At 42.8% G+C, this 18,044-nt stretch overlaps 1 protein-coding gene across 1 annotated transcript; it reads left to right on the forward strand.

Annotated features, from left to right (window-relative positions):
* Window positions 1–1,078: 1,078 nt before the first annotated feature.
* On the forward strand, window positions 1,079–18,000 carry LOC135553094 (WD repeat and FYVE domain-containing protein 1-like). Its single transcript, XM_064985191.1, has 12 exons — window positions 1,079–1,276; window positions 7,076–7,143; window positions 8,905–8,978; window positions 9,148–9,202; window positions 9,930–10,080; window positions 10,228–10,340; window positions 12,904–13,030; window positions 13,303–13,408; window positions 13,662–13,763; window positions 13,944–14,074; window positions 14,281–14,389; window positions 14,882–18,000. The coding sequence occupies exons 1-12, from the start codon at window positions 1,140–1,142 to the stop codon at window positions 14,939–14,941; spliced, it is 1,233 nt and encodes a 410-aa protein (XP_064841263.1). The 5' UTR covers window positions 1,079–1,139; the 3' UTR covers window positions 14,942–18,000.
* The last annotated feature ends 44 nt before the right edge of the window (window positions 18,001–18,044 follow it).

Here is an 18,044-nt window from a genome sequence, read left to right on the forward strand (position 1 = left end):
CGCCATAATACCAAAGAAGAAGAAGAGTATCCAACCTGAGCCCTTCCCAGAAGTGTTTTGAGAACTGCTACACCCCCTTTGAATCAGCTGTTGTTTACTCAGAGGAAAAAAGCATGCATATATTTAAAAACACTATGCTAATTATGCTTTTATCGATAAAATGTCTACCACATACAGATTACTTTTTACCTCATTACACATTTCATTTGGGATTCCACCACTGTAAACATAATTTGCATGAGCAAACCAATTGAGAATCTCCCTATGTGTGACCATTGAACAGTGATAGCAGCAAAGAGTGGTGCTATTGGAGGCATTAATGTTATTATGAAGAATCGAGTGATAGGGTGTGGTAGTGTGATTCTGTTGGGTGCCAGATCATTTGGGAGTGGGGGGGATGAAAGAGTAGAGCCATTATGATAGATGTGTGGCAGAGGAGGTGGGACTCAGAGCCCAAAGGCCGGCGTTTATATGCCCCCCAAAGAAAGGTTGGTGGACCAAGAGTCAGAAAGAGGTGGTGTTTGCTCAGTTGCATCTTTGTATTTTTTTTAACCTTTATTTAACTGCCTTGTTCAGGGACAGAATTAAAGATTTTTTACCTTGTCAGCTCAGGGATTCGATCTAGCAACCTTTCGGTTACTGGTTCAACACTCTAACCACTAGGCTATCTGCCGACCCGGCAGGAGATTGTACATTGAACTCGTTATCAAATCTGGTTGGAAAGCATACGAATGGTGTACGGTTGATGAAACAGTGAAGCACGCATGTGTTGATGCATTGTTGTAAGTACCTGTATGTGGAAAAGAGGGAAAGATTAATGTGTAGGGTTATTGAAGTTGGACAGCGATGGGGAAGTGTTTGATAGAAGTTAGTAGGGGTCTTTTTATTTTCTTATTGGTACAGGATTAGATAGGAGAATTTAGTTTCTCTATTCATTAAATCTGTAAACTGTGATTGACTACACACCCCAGTACAGTAGTTGGCGGTATTTACCTCTTAACGTTTGTTTACGGACCGCCATAATATTATAGTAAAAGAAAAATACGGTTTTGCGCTGCTATTCTAGAGATTACGTTAATCCTACTCATCCTTTTAGCTGTCAGCTGATTGTCGAGTTGGAAGAAAAAGAAAACACAGCCATGGCGGCAGAGATTCATTCGAGGCCTCAAAGCTCAAGACCCGTTCTTCTAAATAAGATCGAAGGACATTCTGACGCGGTCAATGCTGCAGTTTTGATACCGAAAGAGGACGGAGTGATCACAGTTAGCGAGGACAGGTAGGTTGGCTGACGCCCCATTAGCTAGCGCGCTAACTGTTATCCAGTGAATTTTTAAATACACCGTCTGGAACATCATGACAGTGTTTGATTCTGGAAATGGTTCTCTACAAGCAGGAATGTGGAATACAATTATTTGAACTTCCTCTGCCGATTGTCCGTGATGTTGGTCCTTTAGCTGCTCGAAATATTTGACAAAATATCCACAGGAATGTAATTGTTTTGTCGACTTTTTTACAACACCGCTAAGACCATAGAGATCCTATTAAATTACTAGAGGGGCTAGCTACAAAGATTTGTATAACTAACCCACGATTGACCAGAGCCTGTCTTTCCAATGGGAGCAACTTAATCATAGTGGACAGAACGAGCAAGGAGGTGGGCAGAGCCAAGTACGAGCTAGTGAAATCCTATTGGCTCGTTTTAGTCTTTATTTGCATATTTCCGTCAGGGAATGCCTACTCTGAAGTGCGCACATGTAATAACTCGATTCGCCCTTGCACGCTAAACAATGCATTTTTTAGACTTTACCCTTTGACAAAGGGTAAAGTCTACAAAACACAGCTAGGCCAAAATTCGTCTCGTTCCATCTTTTCCCACTGTCAGCCACTGGGCTTCCTTGCATCACCATATTTGGTAGTAAGTGGAAACGCCAACCGGATGCTTCACATTTATACATCTGGTGAAATATCTGTCTCATTGCTCTATCTCTGATAGCTATGTCATAAACCCTCAAAGTTCCATTAATGGTTCGAAAATGGAAGCCATCCTCCTCGGGGAGAAATCCAAAAACCAGTCTAATTGGAATGAATGGCAGCTGAGGCATAAGTGAGGTGTGATATCAGAAATTGTGAATAGAATTTGTCAACCTAAAATATTGTCATAATTTTAAATACAGTTTATACATCTTTTATACACATTTCTGTATAAATAGCCTCAAAAATATATGTAAACTGACCATACATTTCTCAGATTTATTTTTCTTGGAAAGCTGTGAGTGCTATTACTTTTTTTTTTTTTAATCACAGGAACAATGATAAAATATGGAAAAATAAATAATGAAATGTTAATTGTATAAAGCAGCCTGTGTAATCATCTGCCTGAGAGTAGCCCCAATCGGCCTGAGCCCCATGTACTCACACTGGAATCGGCCAGAGCTCAATTCCCGCATCCTAGCCATAAGTAATGCTGCTGAGGTCGGCCCAAACTCGGGCCACATGATGTCGGCCGAGTCTGACTCTCAGCGGAGTGCCCCGACTCTCAGCGGAGTGCCCCGACTCTCAGCGGAGTGCCCCGACTCTCAGCCAGAATCGGCCCAGATCCACTGCTCGCTGGGATACAGTGCAGATCAATTCTTAACTTTTCATTGTTTTACACCTTTCTTGACCTTTGGACCATCATAGTTAGTTTACTGTCCATTTTAGTATTCTAATTCTATGTGCAAGGTTTTGGTTAGTATGCATGGTTTACATGCGTGTACTTTTGTCTTGTGCCTTCTGTCATGATCAAAACACATTGATTACCACACACACAGACCCGTGTTTTTGAAGTCTGTTTAATAATACATTCAGGTGGATATTTTGTCTAAAATTTCGATCTATTGAGGGACCAACACCACGGACCGTTGGCAGAGTAAGTTTTTAAATAGAATTTTATTCAACATTTGTGACGGCCAAGGGACATTTAGGATTTCTCTATGTAAATGTACGTGGCGTTGTCTACATAATTTGAGGACATCGGTGGCTAGGTTATTATCAAACTGACCAAACAGCTTGCTGTCCTCTGCCTAAATAGCCTGTAAACCAATGATTTATATTTACAGTAGATGACTGAAGCCACCGTGATCCATCTTGGCACTCCCCCACAGTTGTAAAAAACATTTTGGAAACTATACAAAATGTATTTTGTTAAGGCTACCTTTGTTTTTGCCACTTGTATTCGATTACAGATACCTTTTAATGCATATTGTGTTATGTGAGCATAACAAAACATGTTCTTTTTTTAAGTATAATTTTTTGATAATACTAATGTTACTATCCCCACGTCATGCACCCCAAAAATGGAGGGGGCACAAAGTATGTGAGGATGGGTGGGTGGTGGTCCAGAGGGTGGCTAATACCCCCGTCCGTAAATTGGATAATTTAGCACTTTTCAAGCACCTGAAACAGCCTTTTCCTGCAATCTACAGCCATAATCATTTTACTTAATTCAATGTAAAAAATGTATATTCTCCAAATCTAAGCATACCTCTTGAGCTGTCTGTATCCTCCTGACTGGTGGTTATTTTTTTTTAAGAAACTAAATATGCTTCTCGGCATCTCTGCTAAAATCTGTGTAAAGGATTGAAAGCGATGGGAGCCTTATTCAGTACATTTAGTAATTAATTTCTTGCTTTTCTAAAGTCTACCAACCCTTGCCAGCAGGCATGCCAGCTAAGATGGTTAGACAAGCTAGCAAAAAATGAAACAAAATAAAGTGTGTGTGTGTTTAGTACTAGTCAAATATTTGGGGACACCTACACATTCAGCTCTAATAAACTTATCCTCTGCAGCAGAGGGAACTCTGGGTCTTCCTTTCCTGTGGCGGTCCTCATGAGAGCCGCTTTCTTCATCAGCGCTTCATGGTTTTTGTGACTGCACTTGAAGAAACTTTCAAAAATCTTGACATTTTCCAGATGAACTGACCTTCTTGTCTTAAAGTAATGACAGACTTTTGTTTCTCTTTGCTTATTTGAGCTGTTCTTGTCATAATATGGACTTGGTCTTTTACCAAATAGGGCTATCTTCTGTATACCACCCCTACCTTGAAGGAGTCAAAAATTACTTCAATACATGTCATTTTATTCCAAAACATTCAAATGAAATACTAGAATGCCGTTCATTCCAATGGAGGCATGCTCCTTCTGGGGAGAGCCAATATGGCCGACCGGTGGCTTTAAAGCCTCTCTTTGGCCAATACATAGCATCAGCAATCAGGGGTTTATATACATTATTGCTGTAAACAAATTGTTTTTTTGCGGGACGAATCAACTTCGCTCCAAGAGGCAACTGCCTAAACAGTTTACAGCTTTCGTAGGTGTTAGCTATAGCAAATAGTGTTTCTTTATTGTTTTAGCAAGTTCGCTAGCTAATAGGTATGGAATGCATATCCTCGGGGCATAAAATTGAGATTAGTTACTTCGATTTTATTGCGATTCGATTTTCCAAACATATTGTTCACCATATGTCTGCTGCAAAGGGATGAGGAGAGCCATGAGAAAATGTGTTTTGATCAGTCATGGAAATAAGTGCTGAAAACCAAATGGCTCCCTATTTAAAGAGGTAGAACAAGCTATGAAGGAACAATACTGGAGGTTTGGTAGAGCAAACTAGCACAAAAATAATATTGTGATATTGTCAAAACGATACGATTATATCGTCAAAAATATTACTACTACGTACCCAACCCAACGGTCACCATTATTTGAGACTTTAAATTAGTGGTATGCACTGTGAATCAATTGACAAGTGTTACTGCCACCTCAACCCCAATTGCAGTTGAAAATGGTTTTGTTTAGAGCCATTTTGTCACCCCCAGACCCATAACCACTCTATTTAGACACAAAAGAGAGATGTAAGCCTAAACACCTTTCTCCAAAAAGTAATACATAAATGGTGAGTAGCATGGGCACTTCTCTGGAGTGGGTGGCCATCTCTTCTGGTCAACTTTAGGGCACCAGGCCTAGATCAGAGCAAATTAATGTCAATAAACAGATCACTGACCATTTTGAATCCCACTGTACCTTCTCCGCTGTGCAATCCGGTTTTCGAGCTGGTCACGGGTGCACCTCAGCCACGCTCAAGGTACTAAAAGATATCATAACCGCCATCGATAAAAGACCGTACTGTGCAGCCGTCTTCATCGACCTGGCCAATGCTTTCGACCTTGTCAATCACCACATTTCTTATCGGCAGACTCAACAGCCTTGGTTTCTCAAATGACTACCCCGTCTGGTTCACCAACTACTTCTCAGACATTTCAGTGTGTCAAATCGGAGGGCCTGTTGTCCGGACCTTTGGCAGCCTCTACGGGGGTACCACAGGGTTCAATTCTCGGGCTGACTCTTTTCTCTGTATATATTAGTTATGTCAATCTTGCTGCTGGTGATTCCCTGATCCACCTCTACGCAGACAACACCATTCTGTATACATCTGGCCCCTTCTTTGGACACTGTGTTAACTCACCTCCAAACGAGCTTCAATGCCATACAACACTCCTTCCATGGCCTCCAACTGCTCTTAAATGCTAGTAAAATGAAATGCATGCTTTTCAACCGTTCGCTGCCTGCACCCGCCTGCCCGACTAGCATCACTACTCTGGATGGTTCTGACTTAGAATATGTGGACAACTACAAATACCTAGGTGTCTGGCGAGACTGTAAACTCTCCTTCTAGACTCATATTTAAACATCTCCAATCCAAAATTAAATATAGAATCGGCTTCCTATTTCGCATCAAAGCCTCCTTCACTCATGCTGCCAAATATACCCTCGTAAAACTGACTATCCTACCGATCCTCGATTTCGGCGATGTCATTTACAAAATAGCCTCCAACACTCTACTCAGCAAATTGGATGCAGTCTATCACAGTGCCATCTGTTTTGTCACCAAAGCCCCTTATACCACCCACCACTGCGACCTGTATGCTCTAGTTAGCTGGCCCTCGGTCATCTATAAGTCTATGCTAGGTAAAGCTCCGTCTTATCTCAGCTCACTGGTCACCATAGCAACACCCACCCGTAGCACGCACTCCAGCAGGTATATCTCACTGGTCATCCCCAAAACCAACACCTCGTTTGGCCGCCTTTCCTTCCAGTTCTCTGCTGCCAATGACTGGAACGAATTGCAAAAATTGCCGAAGCTGGGAACTTATATTTCCTTCAGTAACTTTAAGCATCAGCTATCTGAACAGCTGCAGCTGTACATAGCCCATCTACAAATAGCCCATCCAATCTACCTACCTCATCCCCGTATTGTTTTTTGACCTTTCTGCTTTTTTGCACACCAGTATTTCTACTTGCACATCACCATCTGCTTATCTATCACTCCAGTGTTAATTTGCTAAATTGTAATTACTTCGCTACTATGGCCTATTTATTGCCTTACCTCCTCACGCCATTTGCACACACTGTACATATACTTTATTTTTTCTATTGTGTTATTGACTGTATGCTTGTTTATTCCATGTGTAACTCTGTTGTTTGTGTCGCACTGCTTTGCTTTATCTTGGCCAGGTCGCAGTTGTAAATGAGAACTTGTTCTCAACTGGCCAACCTGGTTAAATAAAGGTGAAATAAAAAGGTGGAGGTCATGCTTGGTCAATTGTACATTGAGGAGCAATATCCCGAGCAAAAGGTATAGAGACAATTGAAAGCTCTGGAGCGACACCTTTCCCTGTCAACTATAGGATTAGCTTCTCATGGTTGAAGAGATAAGGAAAGTGTTTGAGGAAGAGAGAATCAAATAGTATGAGATGTTGGTTCTGTATTCTTTATATCTCATGACTGGACTGTCAATGGCACTGTACTCTCCTTTTGTGTCACGGGTCACAATGATCTTGGGGCTTGAGAATTTCATGGTGTTATAAAATTGTTGCAATAGATGACCTGACGTTTTTATACAGACCTTTTCCTCCCAAGTAGCCCAAGTTCTAGTACTGTAATTCCTATTCACATGTGAGAGTATCATGCTGCACCTGCAGGAACGGTACCAAGAGGGCACTTGAAATTTGAATATGACATTTCCTGTGTCCTATGTCCAGAACTATCCGGGTATGGCTGAAGAGAGACAGTGGACAGTACTGGCCCAGCATCTACCACACGGTCTCCTGTAAGTACCACAACAGATTTACAAGTAGGCTTTAGTTGACACATCCAGTAGATGCTAAAGCGTATACTACTGAAACAGAACATTGGCCATACATACAGTGCCTTGCGAAAGTATTCGGCCCCCTTGAACTTTGCGACCTTTTGCCACATTTCAGGTTTCAAACATAAAGATATAAAACTGTATTTTTTTGTGAAGAATCAACAACAAGTGGGACACAATCATGAAGTGGAACGACATTTATTGGATATTTCAAACTTTTTTAACAAATCAAAAACTGAAAAATTGGGCGTGCAAAATTATTTAGCCCCCTTTAAGTTAATACTTTGTAGCACCACCTTTTGCTGCGATTATAGCTGTAAGTCGCTTGGGGTATGTCTCTATCAGTTTTGCACATCGAGAGACTGAAATTTTTTCCCATTCCTCCTTGCAAAACAGCTCGAGCTCAGTGAGGTTGGATGGAGAGCATTTGTGAACAGCAGTTTTCAGTTCTTTCCACAGATTCTCGATTGGATTCAGGTCTGGACTTTGACTTGGCCATTCTAACACCTGGATATGTTTATTTTTGAACCATTCCATTGTAGATTTTGCTTTATGTTTTGGATCATTGTCTTGTTGGAAGACAAATCTCCGTCCCAGTCTCAGGTCTTTTGCAGACTCCATCAGGTTTTCTTCCAGAATGGTCCTGTATTTGGCTCCATCCATCTTCCCATCAATTTTAACCATCTTCCCTGTCCCTGCTGAAGAAAAGCAGGCCCAAACCATGATGCCGCCACCACCATGTTTGACAGTGGGGATGGTGTGTTGTGGTTGATGAGCTGTGTTGCTTTTACGCCAAACATAACATTTTGCATTGTTGCCAAAAAGTTCAATTTTGGTTTCATCTGACCAGAGCACCTTCTTCCACATGTTTGGTGTGTCTCACAGGTGGCTTGTGGCAAACTTTAAATAACACTTTTTATGGATATCTTTAAGAAATGGCTTTCTTCTTGCCACTCTTCCATAAAGGCCAGATTTGTGCAATATACAACTGATTGTTGTCCTATGGACAGAGTCTCCCACCTCAGCTGTAGATCTCTGCAGTTCATCCAGTGTGATCATGGGCCTCTTAGTTGCATCTCTGATCAGTCTTCTCCTTGTATGAGCTGAAAGTTTAGAGGGACGGCCAGGTCTTGGTAGATTTGCAGTGGTCTGATACTCCTTCCATTTCAATATTATCGCTTGCACAGTGCTCCTTGGGATGTTTAAAGCTTGGGAAATCTTTTTGTATCCAAATCCGGCTTTAAACTTCTTCACAACAGTATCTCGGACCTGCCTGGTGTGTTCCTTGTTCTTCATGATGCTCTCTGCGCTTTTAACGGACCTCTGAGACTATCACATTGCAGGTGCATTTATACGGAGACTTGATTACACACAGGTGGATTGTATTTATCATCATTAGTCATTTAGGTCAACATTGGATCATTCAGAGATCCTCACTGAACTTCTGGAGAGAGTTTGCTGCACTGAAAGTAAAGGGGCCGAATAATTTTGCACGCCCAATTTTTCAGTTTTTGATTTGTTAAAGTTTGAAATATCCAATAAATGTCGTTCCACTTCATGATTGTGTCCCACTTGTTGTTGATTCTTCACAAAAAAATACAGTTTATATCTGTATGTTTGAAGCCTGAAATGTGGCAAAAGGTCGCAAAGTTCAAGGGGCCCGAATACTTTCGCAAGGCACTGTAATTGTTTTTCAATGCATATTTTTCTTCTCTGTACTAGCGCCGTGCTCCTGTATGTCGTACCACCACGATAGCAGGCGTATCTTCATAGGGCAGGACAATGGGGCCATTGTGGTGAGTGAGCTAAAGCCTTAAAGATGACCCCATGCTTAAACTCTAGTCTGGCTATGTTTGACTGGACTCATAACATACAATTCTTGTTCACACGGACCCTTTTTCCAGTGTTTCCCTGCTTTGAATGAGAATCAAGCAGATTTTTATTATTGTTTGGTGGTCCTAACAGGAATTCCTTCTGTCTGAAGATTTCAACAAGATGAACCATGTGAAGACGTATCCTGGTGAGATCTGAGAGGGGGTTTCCTGCCTTTACAAAGCAAATGACAACAAAAAAGCTTTGGTGACGTTAGACATGATCTCTAGTGTTCAGTAATGGAGTCTTGTGTATCAGTAATGGTACAATGATCTGCTATTTCAGTGATAATTTATCTTTAGTTTGTATTAGATGTGTGTGTCTACTGGGCTGTGTTCTGCATCCTCGCCCAGTCCCATAAGAAATCATCTGCATGCCTCTGGGCAAATGTCCCTCTGTGGACTCAAACAGGAATTAGAGGCTGATGTCATTGATGCTTAGAACCCATGCATGCACGCACACACAGACCCAGACCCACAGTCTAAGAGGAGAAAGTAATCATAGCTTGATGATCCATCACCACATATTGGCTGATTTATTATTAGGTTATTACAGTCCCTTTCCCCCAGGCTCAGTGAATATGATATGTGACTAACAGCCTAGCCATGCAGCCTGGACCTTACACTCATCACTGGAAAATCCCTTCTTTCGGAAACTTGAGTTTTAAGCATTAGATGCCAACAAAAACAGATGTCACTGGATGTTTCCAGCAGTTCTCTTTCAGCAGAGAAAATGACCCCAGAACAGAGAAGCTCCATTAAATGGTTGATAGTAATTTAACTCGCTCATACCTTTTGCAGAAAGTTGAATGTAGAATGACTAAAACATTTGTGCGTGTCTGTATTTAACCCATTTGTGTGTGTGTGTGTGTCTAGCCCATCAGAACCGTGTGTCAGACATGGTGTTTTCTCTGGAGAGCGAGTGGGTGGTGAGCACCGGACACGACAAGAGTGTGAGCTGGATGTGCACCCAGAGAGGCAGTATGCTGGGGCGCCACTACTTCGCCTCCTGGGCCTCCTGTCTACAGTATCCTTCTCTGTGTGTGAGAGAGCTGGACAGGTGTCCGTTTGCATTGTGATGTTCATATTCATAAGAATTACTTCTTGGGGCAAAGGTCACTTCCTGTCTGTCCTATGTGCCCTTCCTCTCTATCTTCCTTGACTCCGTGTCTAGGTATGACAATGACACCCAGCATGTCTTTATAGGGGACCACTCAGGACAGATCACCCTGCTGAAACTGGAGAGACAGACCTACTCCACTGTGACCACACTGAAGGGCCACGAAGGTAAACATATACATCACAGGAGGTTGGTGGCACCTTAATTGGGGAGGACTGACTGGCACGGGATAGTGGATTGTATTTGATGCCATTCCACTTGCTCTGTTCCAGCCATTATTATGAGCCGTCCTCCCCTCAGCAGCCCCCTGTGCTACACACACATGGACCCACGTATACTGTACATCTCTCCTATGCACAATATGGAAACGGACACTGCAAACTGCTCAAATGCCAACTGGCAATCATTTTAAAAAGAGGAAATGTTGGTAGCAGATTGTATGGCGCTATACTGTACCGTCATGCAGTGTGGTAACAGTTTTGCAGTGCTGTGATTTTCTCTCACTCTGGTTGCCTGTGGTTTCTCAAATCATTTCCCTGTGATTCACCCCAACCTTCTAAAATCCAATACAATTTTATGTCACGTGCTTCGTGAACAACAAGTGTAGACTAAATACTGTGTAGTGTAAGTGTAGGGAAATACTTACCTATGGGCCCTTCCCAACAATGCAGAGAGAAAAAAAAGAAAAATAATAACACAAGGAATAAATACACAATGGGTAAAAGATGACTTGGTTTTATACACGGGGTACCGAGCCGATGTTTGGGAGTACGAGGTAATTGAGGTAGATACTTTTGTATATATTGTGTATGTGGACACCCCTTCAAATTAGTGGATTTGGCTATTTCAGCCACACCCGTTGCTGACAGGTGTATAAAATCGAGCACACAGCCATGCGATCTCCATAGACAAACACTGGCAGTAGAATGGCCTTACTGAAGAGGTCAGTGACTTTCAACATGGCACCGTCATAGGATACCACCTTTCTAACAAGTCAGTTTGTGAAATTTCTGCCCTGCTAGAGCTTCCCTGATCAACTGTAAGTGCTGTAATTGTGAAGTGGAAATGTCTGAGCAGCAACGGCTCAATCGAAGTGGTAAGCCACACATTCTCACAGAACAATTTGTAAGTCGCTCTGGATAAGAGCGTCTGCTAAATGACTTAAATGTAAATGTAAACAGGACTGCCAAGTGCTGAAGCACGTAGCACGTAAAAATCATCTGTCCTCTGTTGCAACACTCACTACCGAGTTTAGAACTGTCTCAGGAGCTGTTTGTCAGGAGCTTCATGAAAGTGGTTTTCATGGCCGAGCAGCCGCACACAAGCCTAAGATCACCATGCGCAGTGCCCGAGTAATGTAAAGTTTGCTGCCATTGGACTGGAGCAGTGGAAATTTGTTTTTTGGAGTGATGAATTACGTTTGTCATCTGGCATTCCAATGGATGAATATGGGTTTGGCGAATGCCAGGAGAACGCTACTTGCCTCAATGCATAGTGCCAACTGTAAAGTTTGGTGGAGGAGGCATAATGGTCTGGGGCTGTTTTTAATGTTTCGGGCTAGGCCCCTTAATTCCAGTGAAGGGAAATCCTTAATGCTACTACAGCATCAGTGACATTCTAGATCAGGGCTGCCCAACTGTTTTCCTGGAGCTCTACAGTCCTGTTGGTTTTCAGTCCAACCCAAATTTAGCACACCTGATTCTACTAATTAGCTGCTTAACAAGACCTTAACAAGCTTGAATCAGATATGCTAAATTAGGGTTGGACTGAAAAGTTTCAGGAGAGTAGATCTCCAAGAAGAGGGTTGGGCAGCCCTGTTCGAGATGATTCTTGCAACAGTTTGGGAAGGCCCTTTCCTGTTTCAGCATGACAATGCCCCTGTGCACAAAGCAAGGTCCATACAAAAATGGTGGATGAACTTGACTGGCCTGCCCAGAGCCCTGACTTTAACCCCATCGAACACCTTTGGGATGAATTGGAATGCCGATTGCGAGCCAGACTTAATCGCCCAAATCAGTGCCCAACCTCACTAATGCTCTTGTGGCTAAATGTAGCAATGTTCCAACATCTAGTGGAAATCCTTCCCTGAAGAGTGGAGGTTGTTATAGCAGCAAAGGGGGGACCAACTCCATATTAATGCCCATGATTTTGGAATGAGATGTTTGATGAGCAGATGTCCACATACTTTTGGTCACACAGTGCCCTCCACTAATATTGGCACCCTTGGTAAATATAAGCGAAACGGGCTGTGAAAACAATGTCTGCCGTTTATCCTCTTGGTCTTTCATTAAATATATTCACAAAAATCAAACCTTTTAATTGTAGTAAAATGATTGGGAAAAAATGCATGCAAAATAAATATTTCATGGCTTGGAGGTAGAGGCTGGGATGTTCTGGGTCCTGTTGGTTCCAGACATGGTGCGTAGGTACTGCTTGCTATGCAGTAGCAGAGAGAACAGTATGACTTGGGCGGCTGGAGTCTGACAATTTTTTTTTATGGCCTTCCACTGACACCTCCTGGTATAGAGGTCCTGGATGGCAGGGAGCTCGGCACCAGTGATGTACCCTCTGTAGCACCTTGCTGTTGGGTGCCAAGCAGTTCCCATACCAAGCAGTTCCCATACCAAGCACTCACACTACCAACCACCAGTCTGTGTCATAACTTCTTGTTCACACCCCCCTCCCCCGTTTCTCACTTCCTTTTGTCCCCCCCCCCCCCCCATTTCTCAGGTAGTATTGGAGCTCTGTGGTGGGATCCTGTTCAGAGGCTTTTGTTCTCAGGAGCGTCGGACCACAGTGTCATCATGTGGGACATCGGGGGCCGCAAGGGACGAACACTACTGCTCCAGGGCCACCAGTAAGAGGGAGGGAGTGTGTCATCCAGTTCATATGCTTGTCAGTAGCAGGGCTCTGTAGGTTAACACCAGCTGTCACAGGGAGCTGTTCACCACGTATTGTTTTGTGTTCTGTGGACTCCTCAGATGGCATAGCTATCAGACCAAGTCAGTGGACTTCCTCTGAAGTTCTGTCATTATGTTAATACAGTAAACAAGTCAGCTGTCTGGGATTCTTTGGAAGATCACTCTGAATATTTTCTATGTTATTCCTCTCTCTCCTCCCCGTCTCCAGTGAACGAGTGCAGGCGGTGCGCTACCTGCAGCTGACCAGACAGCTGGTGTCCTGTTCTGCAGATGGAGGTGTCACAGTGTGGAACATGGACACTCCCAGAGAAGAGGTATGTCAGGAACCAGGAATACATCTCTATCTCTTCACCTTCTACTCTCCTTAGAGTAAGGGTGGGCAAACTTTCAGGCCCCCAAAAATAGAACAAAAAACATGCCGTAGGTTGCCCACCTCTGCCTTAGAGGCTGCTGAACTTCCAATCTCCTTGGTTACGGAGCATCACCAACTCCCTACTGCCCTCTGGTGTTGAAAGTTCAATACTGCTACAAAGTAGCAGCTCTCTGTTCCTGCTTGACTCTCTACAGGCTCCTCAGTGGTTGGACAGTGACTCGTGTCAGAAGTGTGAGCAGCCTTTCTTCTGGAATGTCAAACAGATGTGGGACTCAAAGACGATTGGTCTTCGGCAGGTGAGAGAGCAGGCAGCCTCTGGTATAGTCCAGAGCCTTGTATAGAGACTATACTACATAGCCATTACTGTTGTAAGAATTGCCTTGTAACTGTATAATACTAATGGTAGAAATACAGGAACTAGGAGTGATCAGTCCATATTTTTGACCCTTGGCTAACCCTTGTGTTTCCTGGTTCAGCACCACTGCAGGAAGTGTGGCAAGGCGGTGTGTGGGAAGTGTAGTGCCAAGCGCACTACATACCCTGTGATGGGCTTTGAGTTCCAGGTGCGCGTGTGTGACACCTGCTACGACACCGTCAAGGACGAGGAGTGAGTAATAAAAACATGCCAAAACAAACTAACTAAGTCGCTCTGGGTAACAGTGTCAGCTAATTGACTCAAATGTACTGTCAATATAATAATTCTGTAACGGAGTATAATAAAAATGTGTGACTCAGATTTATTTTTGTCTTCATCCAACCCCCTTATTCCTTGCTACTTGTTGTCCTCACATACGACGTTGCCTCATCTTCCAGTCGCACTGCGTTAGCAACGTTCCATGAGGGGAAGCACAACATAGCCTTTATGGACATGGACCCTTCCAGAGGCCTGATGGTGACCTGTGGCAGCGACCGTGTCATCAAGGTCAGACATACTATCAGCCCAATCACTCACTGGTGGTCAGATAGACAGTCCCAGATCATTGGGGATTAAACTCAATACTATTACATTTTTTAAATATGCTTGGAAAGTGAAAATGTTCTAGAATGTCAAAAAGTAAACATTAATAGAGACATCTTGCAATTTTGGAGACTGCATAGCCTTTTATTAGTGAAGAGATTTACAGTGGCTAGTTAACAGTAAGTAAGTGAATTATTTCACCCCAAAGTTAGCCAAGATTATTAGCTAGCCAGCTAAAAGTATTTACAGTTAGCAAAATAGTGTAGGAGAATGCTAACTACATTAGCTCTGCCTTGTCTCCAAACATTACAAGGTGTCGGTTGTTTACATTTCACCATTGGGACGTGCATCCATGCGTATCCACTTTCTTTGCATATTAATGTAATCTTTCCATATTCATACATCTGTTTTTCATCTGACTTTACTGACTCTCTGATTGGCTCTTTCTTTCGACAGATATGGGACATGACGCAAGTGGTTGGCTGTAGCATAGCAACAGGCTTTTCCCCACGTTGATTAATCCCTGCCCCCGATCGGCCCCCAAACTCTGTCCTCTGCACTACTGACAGGTGTCTCTGTCCTTGGGACCTCTGTTGCAATGACAACTCCTCTGTCTCATCCTTCTGGCTCCTCTTCTCTGTCTGGCTGCTTCTGTTCTCTCACGTCCCACTGAAAGTTTGGATGAAGATACGTGTGCGCTGTGGAAATGGGTGGGTACTGGTGTTGGTAACCCTTCGCTTGATTTGGTGTCAGTTTTGTACAACAGAAGTCTCAAATGTGTCTCAGGTCTAACTTCCAGTGTGTACCCATTCAGTGGAGCTCCAAGCACAATGTTCTAGTGTGTGTGTGCACATGCGTGGAAGGAGCAGTGTTGGTGTTTTGTGTTGATGTATGTTAGACTTCTGTCAGGTCTCAGTGGGTCACATTCCTCTTGCACTGTAACATTGGACTGCTAAAACCCATCATCCACAATGCCCTGCCCAACAGACACACAAGGCTCTCCTATTGGCTGGTGACTTCAACTTTCTACATATGAAATATTGCAAATACTAACCATTACGACACTGCTTTTATATATGTATATGCATAGTGTGTACAGTATGAGATGCAGTGTACTTACCTCTGTATATCCCTCAATGATCATGAGGTCAGCTTCTCTCTTTCTCGCTAGTCCTTCTCTTTCCCCCTCTTGTTTTCTCTTCACTAGTTGGCCTTAAACTCACTTGTTTGTCTCGGAGGAGATGGAAGAGTCATTAGCCGGCATGGCTGTACGTGCCCGATTGACGCTCGAGCCGTCGGCATGACAACCCTTGCCGAGCCGTAGGCACAGCTGTTCTCCGCCAGACATTGTCCAACTTCACCTCAGACACACCTAAAACATCTTTTGTCAATTTTCTGTACAGATATCACTTCAGGTCCTGATAACCAAGACCCCATACTCTATTGCCTTTGCGATAATTTAAGATGAATTTGCGTATAATGAAAAACGGTGTAAGGTTTTGAACAAGAGGTTTTTGTTCTGCTTTTGCTCTATTTAGACAGGCACTTAGGTACTGAAATGGTACTGTAGCACTAGTTCCAGTGCACACTGATGTTTTACACTGTTTCTTCTCACTGTGAGTTTGTGGGTAAAATTAGAAGCTGCTTGCGTTTCCTCTAAGACCTTAAGAGAGCGGGACGCCCCAAGTGTTCTAGAACCTTCCTCTGAGGCCTTAAGAGAGCGGGACACCCCAAGTGTTCTAGAACCTTCCTCTAAGGCCTTAAGAAAGCGGGACGCCCCAAGTGTTCTAGAACCTTCAAACTGTTCACGACTCTTCTCACACGTACGCACATACACACTCTCCTCTGTAGCATAGCTGCATTTTTCACTTAACCATCACCCATGAATACTTTCAACACTATCGACTTGCTTGTAGTTTCTCTGTCACTCTCCCGCTCTGTTTTGTTTCCAGAGCCTAAGAAGGTTCTCCACTGCACTGAAATGCACTAAATGTAGTTTAGAGAGCAGATGTGCTGTGCATAAAAAAAAAATAAAAAAAATGTTTTTGTAAGTTTGCATTTCGGGGGATTTGTTTCATTACGGCTCGAGTTACGTGGCGTCCTTAAACTGGTAAATATTTGGCTAATTTGTGGTAGGTTAGACTAACGCTTGCCTTAAGGTAAAACTGAACATGACATGGGAGTTCCAATTTTTTTTCAATTGTAATCCCATTCCAGGTTTGATCACCTAGTGTATAATATTTATATTTGTAGCAATGTGTTTCTGGTTGTTTAAGTCATGTACACTTCATGTATAGGATGATGGTGGTGAGTTCACACAGACAGGATGATGTCACTGAGAAATCTGTCACAGATATGCTTACTATGTCATGTCAGAAACATGACAGCTTTGGGAGATATGTTTATGTCACAGGTGTTGACATAAAGACATTTTGTGACATCACAGAGATACGGGGTGTCGATGTCAGAGGGACATTGTGAGGTCATAGAAGCGGCAGGTATCCTAGCGGTTAAGAGCGTTGTGCCAGTAACTGAAAGGTCGCTGGTTCAAATCCCTGAGTCGATTAGGTGAAAATTGTTTGCCGTTCCTTTTAGCAAGGAGCTTCACCCTAGTTGCTCTGGATAAGAGCGTCTGCTAAAGGACTCAAATGTCAAGTACAGTCATCAGGGATGTGCAGTGTTCTTGGGGACACTTATACTACAGTACAATCAAGGCTCAAGTTCAGCTTTTATTTATTGTGTTAGATCAAAATAAATCTCTGGTGCTCTGTAAACATGACCCTAACCTTAACCCTCTGCGTTATAGAAGATGCTGGAGTTATAGAGGAGACTTGGGACAGTTAACTGGAGTCCCAGTGATTTCTGCTCCCAACTAGATGAATTCCATTATGAGGAGTAACTAAGAGCCAGTAACATTTAGAAGCTAACATTTGTGATTCCCTCCATATATTGTTCCCACCACATTTGTGATCAATACTATTCTCTAGGTATGTTGGTTTGTAATGAAGTATGTCTGTTTGATGGGTCAATCCCATGAAGAAGAATTTATTTACTTTTTACATGATTAGATTAGTTGTTTTCATCATATGGTGGTCATACATGTAATTTGACTAAACCCCATCCACATTTTCACACGGGTATAAAATTGTAATATCTCAAACTGGAGCCGTATCTAGCAGAGGAGACTACTGGGAGGAGCTATAGGAGGACCGGCTCATGGCGTTTATGTAATGGAGTCAAACGTGGTTTCCATTTGTTTGATGTGTTTAAAACCGTTTCATTTATACCATTTCAGCCATGACATTGAACCTGTCCTCCTATAGCTCCTCCCACCAGCCTCCTCTGAATTCTACAGTTTACGTTCTCTATTACTCTTTAACCTCTGTCATTTTATCATGTCATACTGCTTGTAAATAATCTTGTTTTTCCGACCATTGTTGTATATCTTTAATAATTGTATTTTTAAAGAGAAACTCTTGATAATATTGACAGTACTGACTAGTCTCCCTGTGGCACTCTGTCACAGTGAAGAAAGAAATGAAATCTTAATAAAGAAATCCATTCAGACCTGTTAAGTCTATAACTCTTGTGTTGGATGCTTCCTGTCTGCAATACAGTA

Source organism: Oncorhynchus masou, chromosome 13 (genome assembly GCF_036934945.1).
Source record: "Oncorhynchus masou masou isolate Uvic2021 chromosome 13, UVic_Omas_1.1, whole genome shotgun sequence".
Lineage (NCBI taxonomy): Eukaryota > Metazoa > Chordata > Actinopteri > Salmoniformes > Salmonidae > Oncorhynchus > Oncorhynchus masou.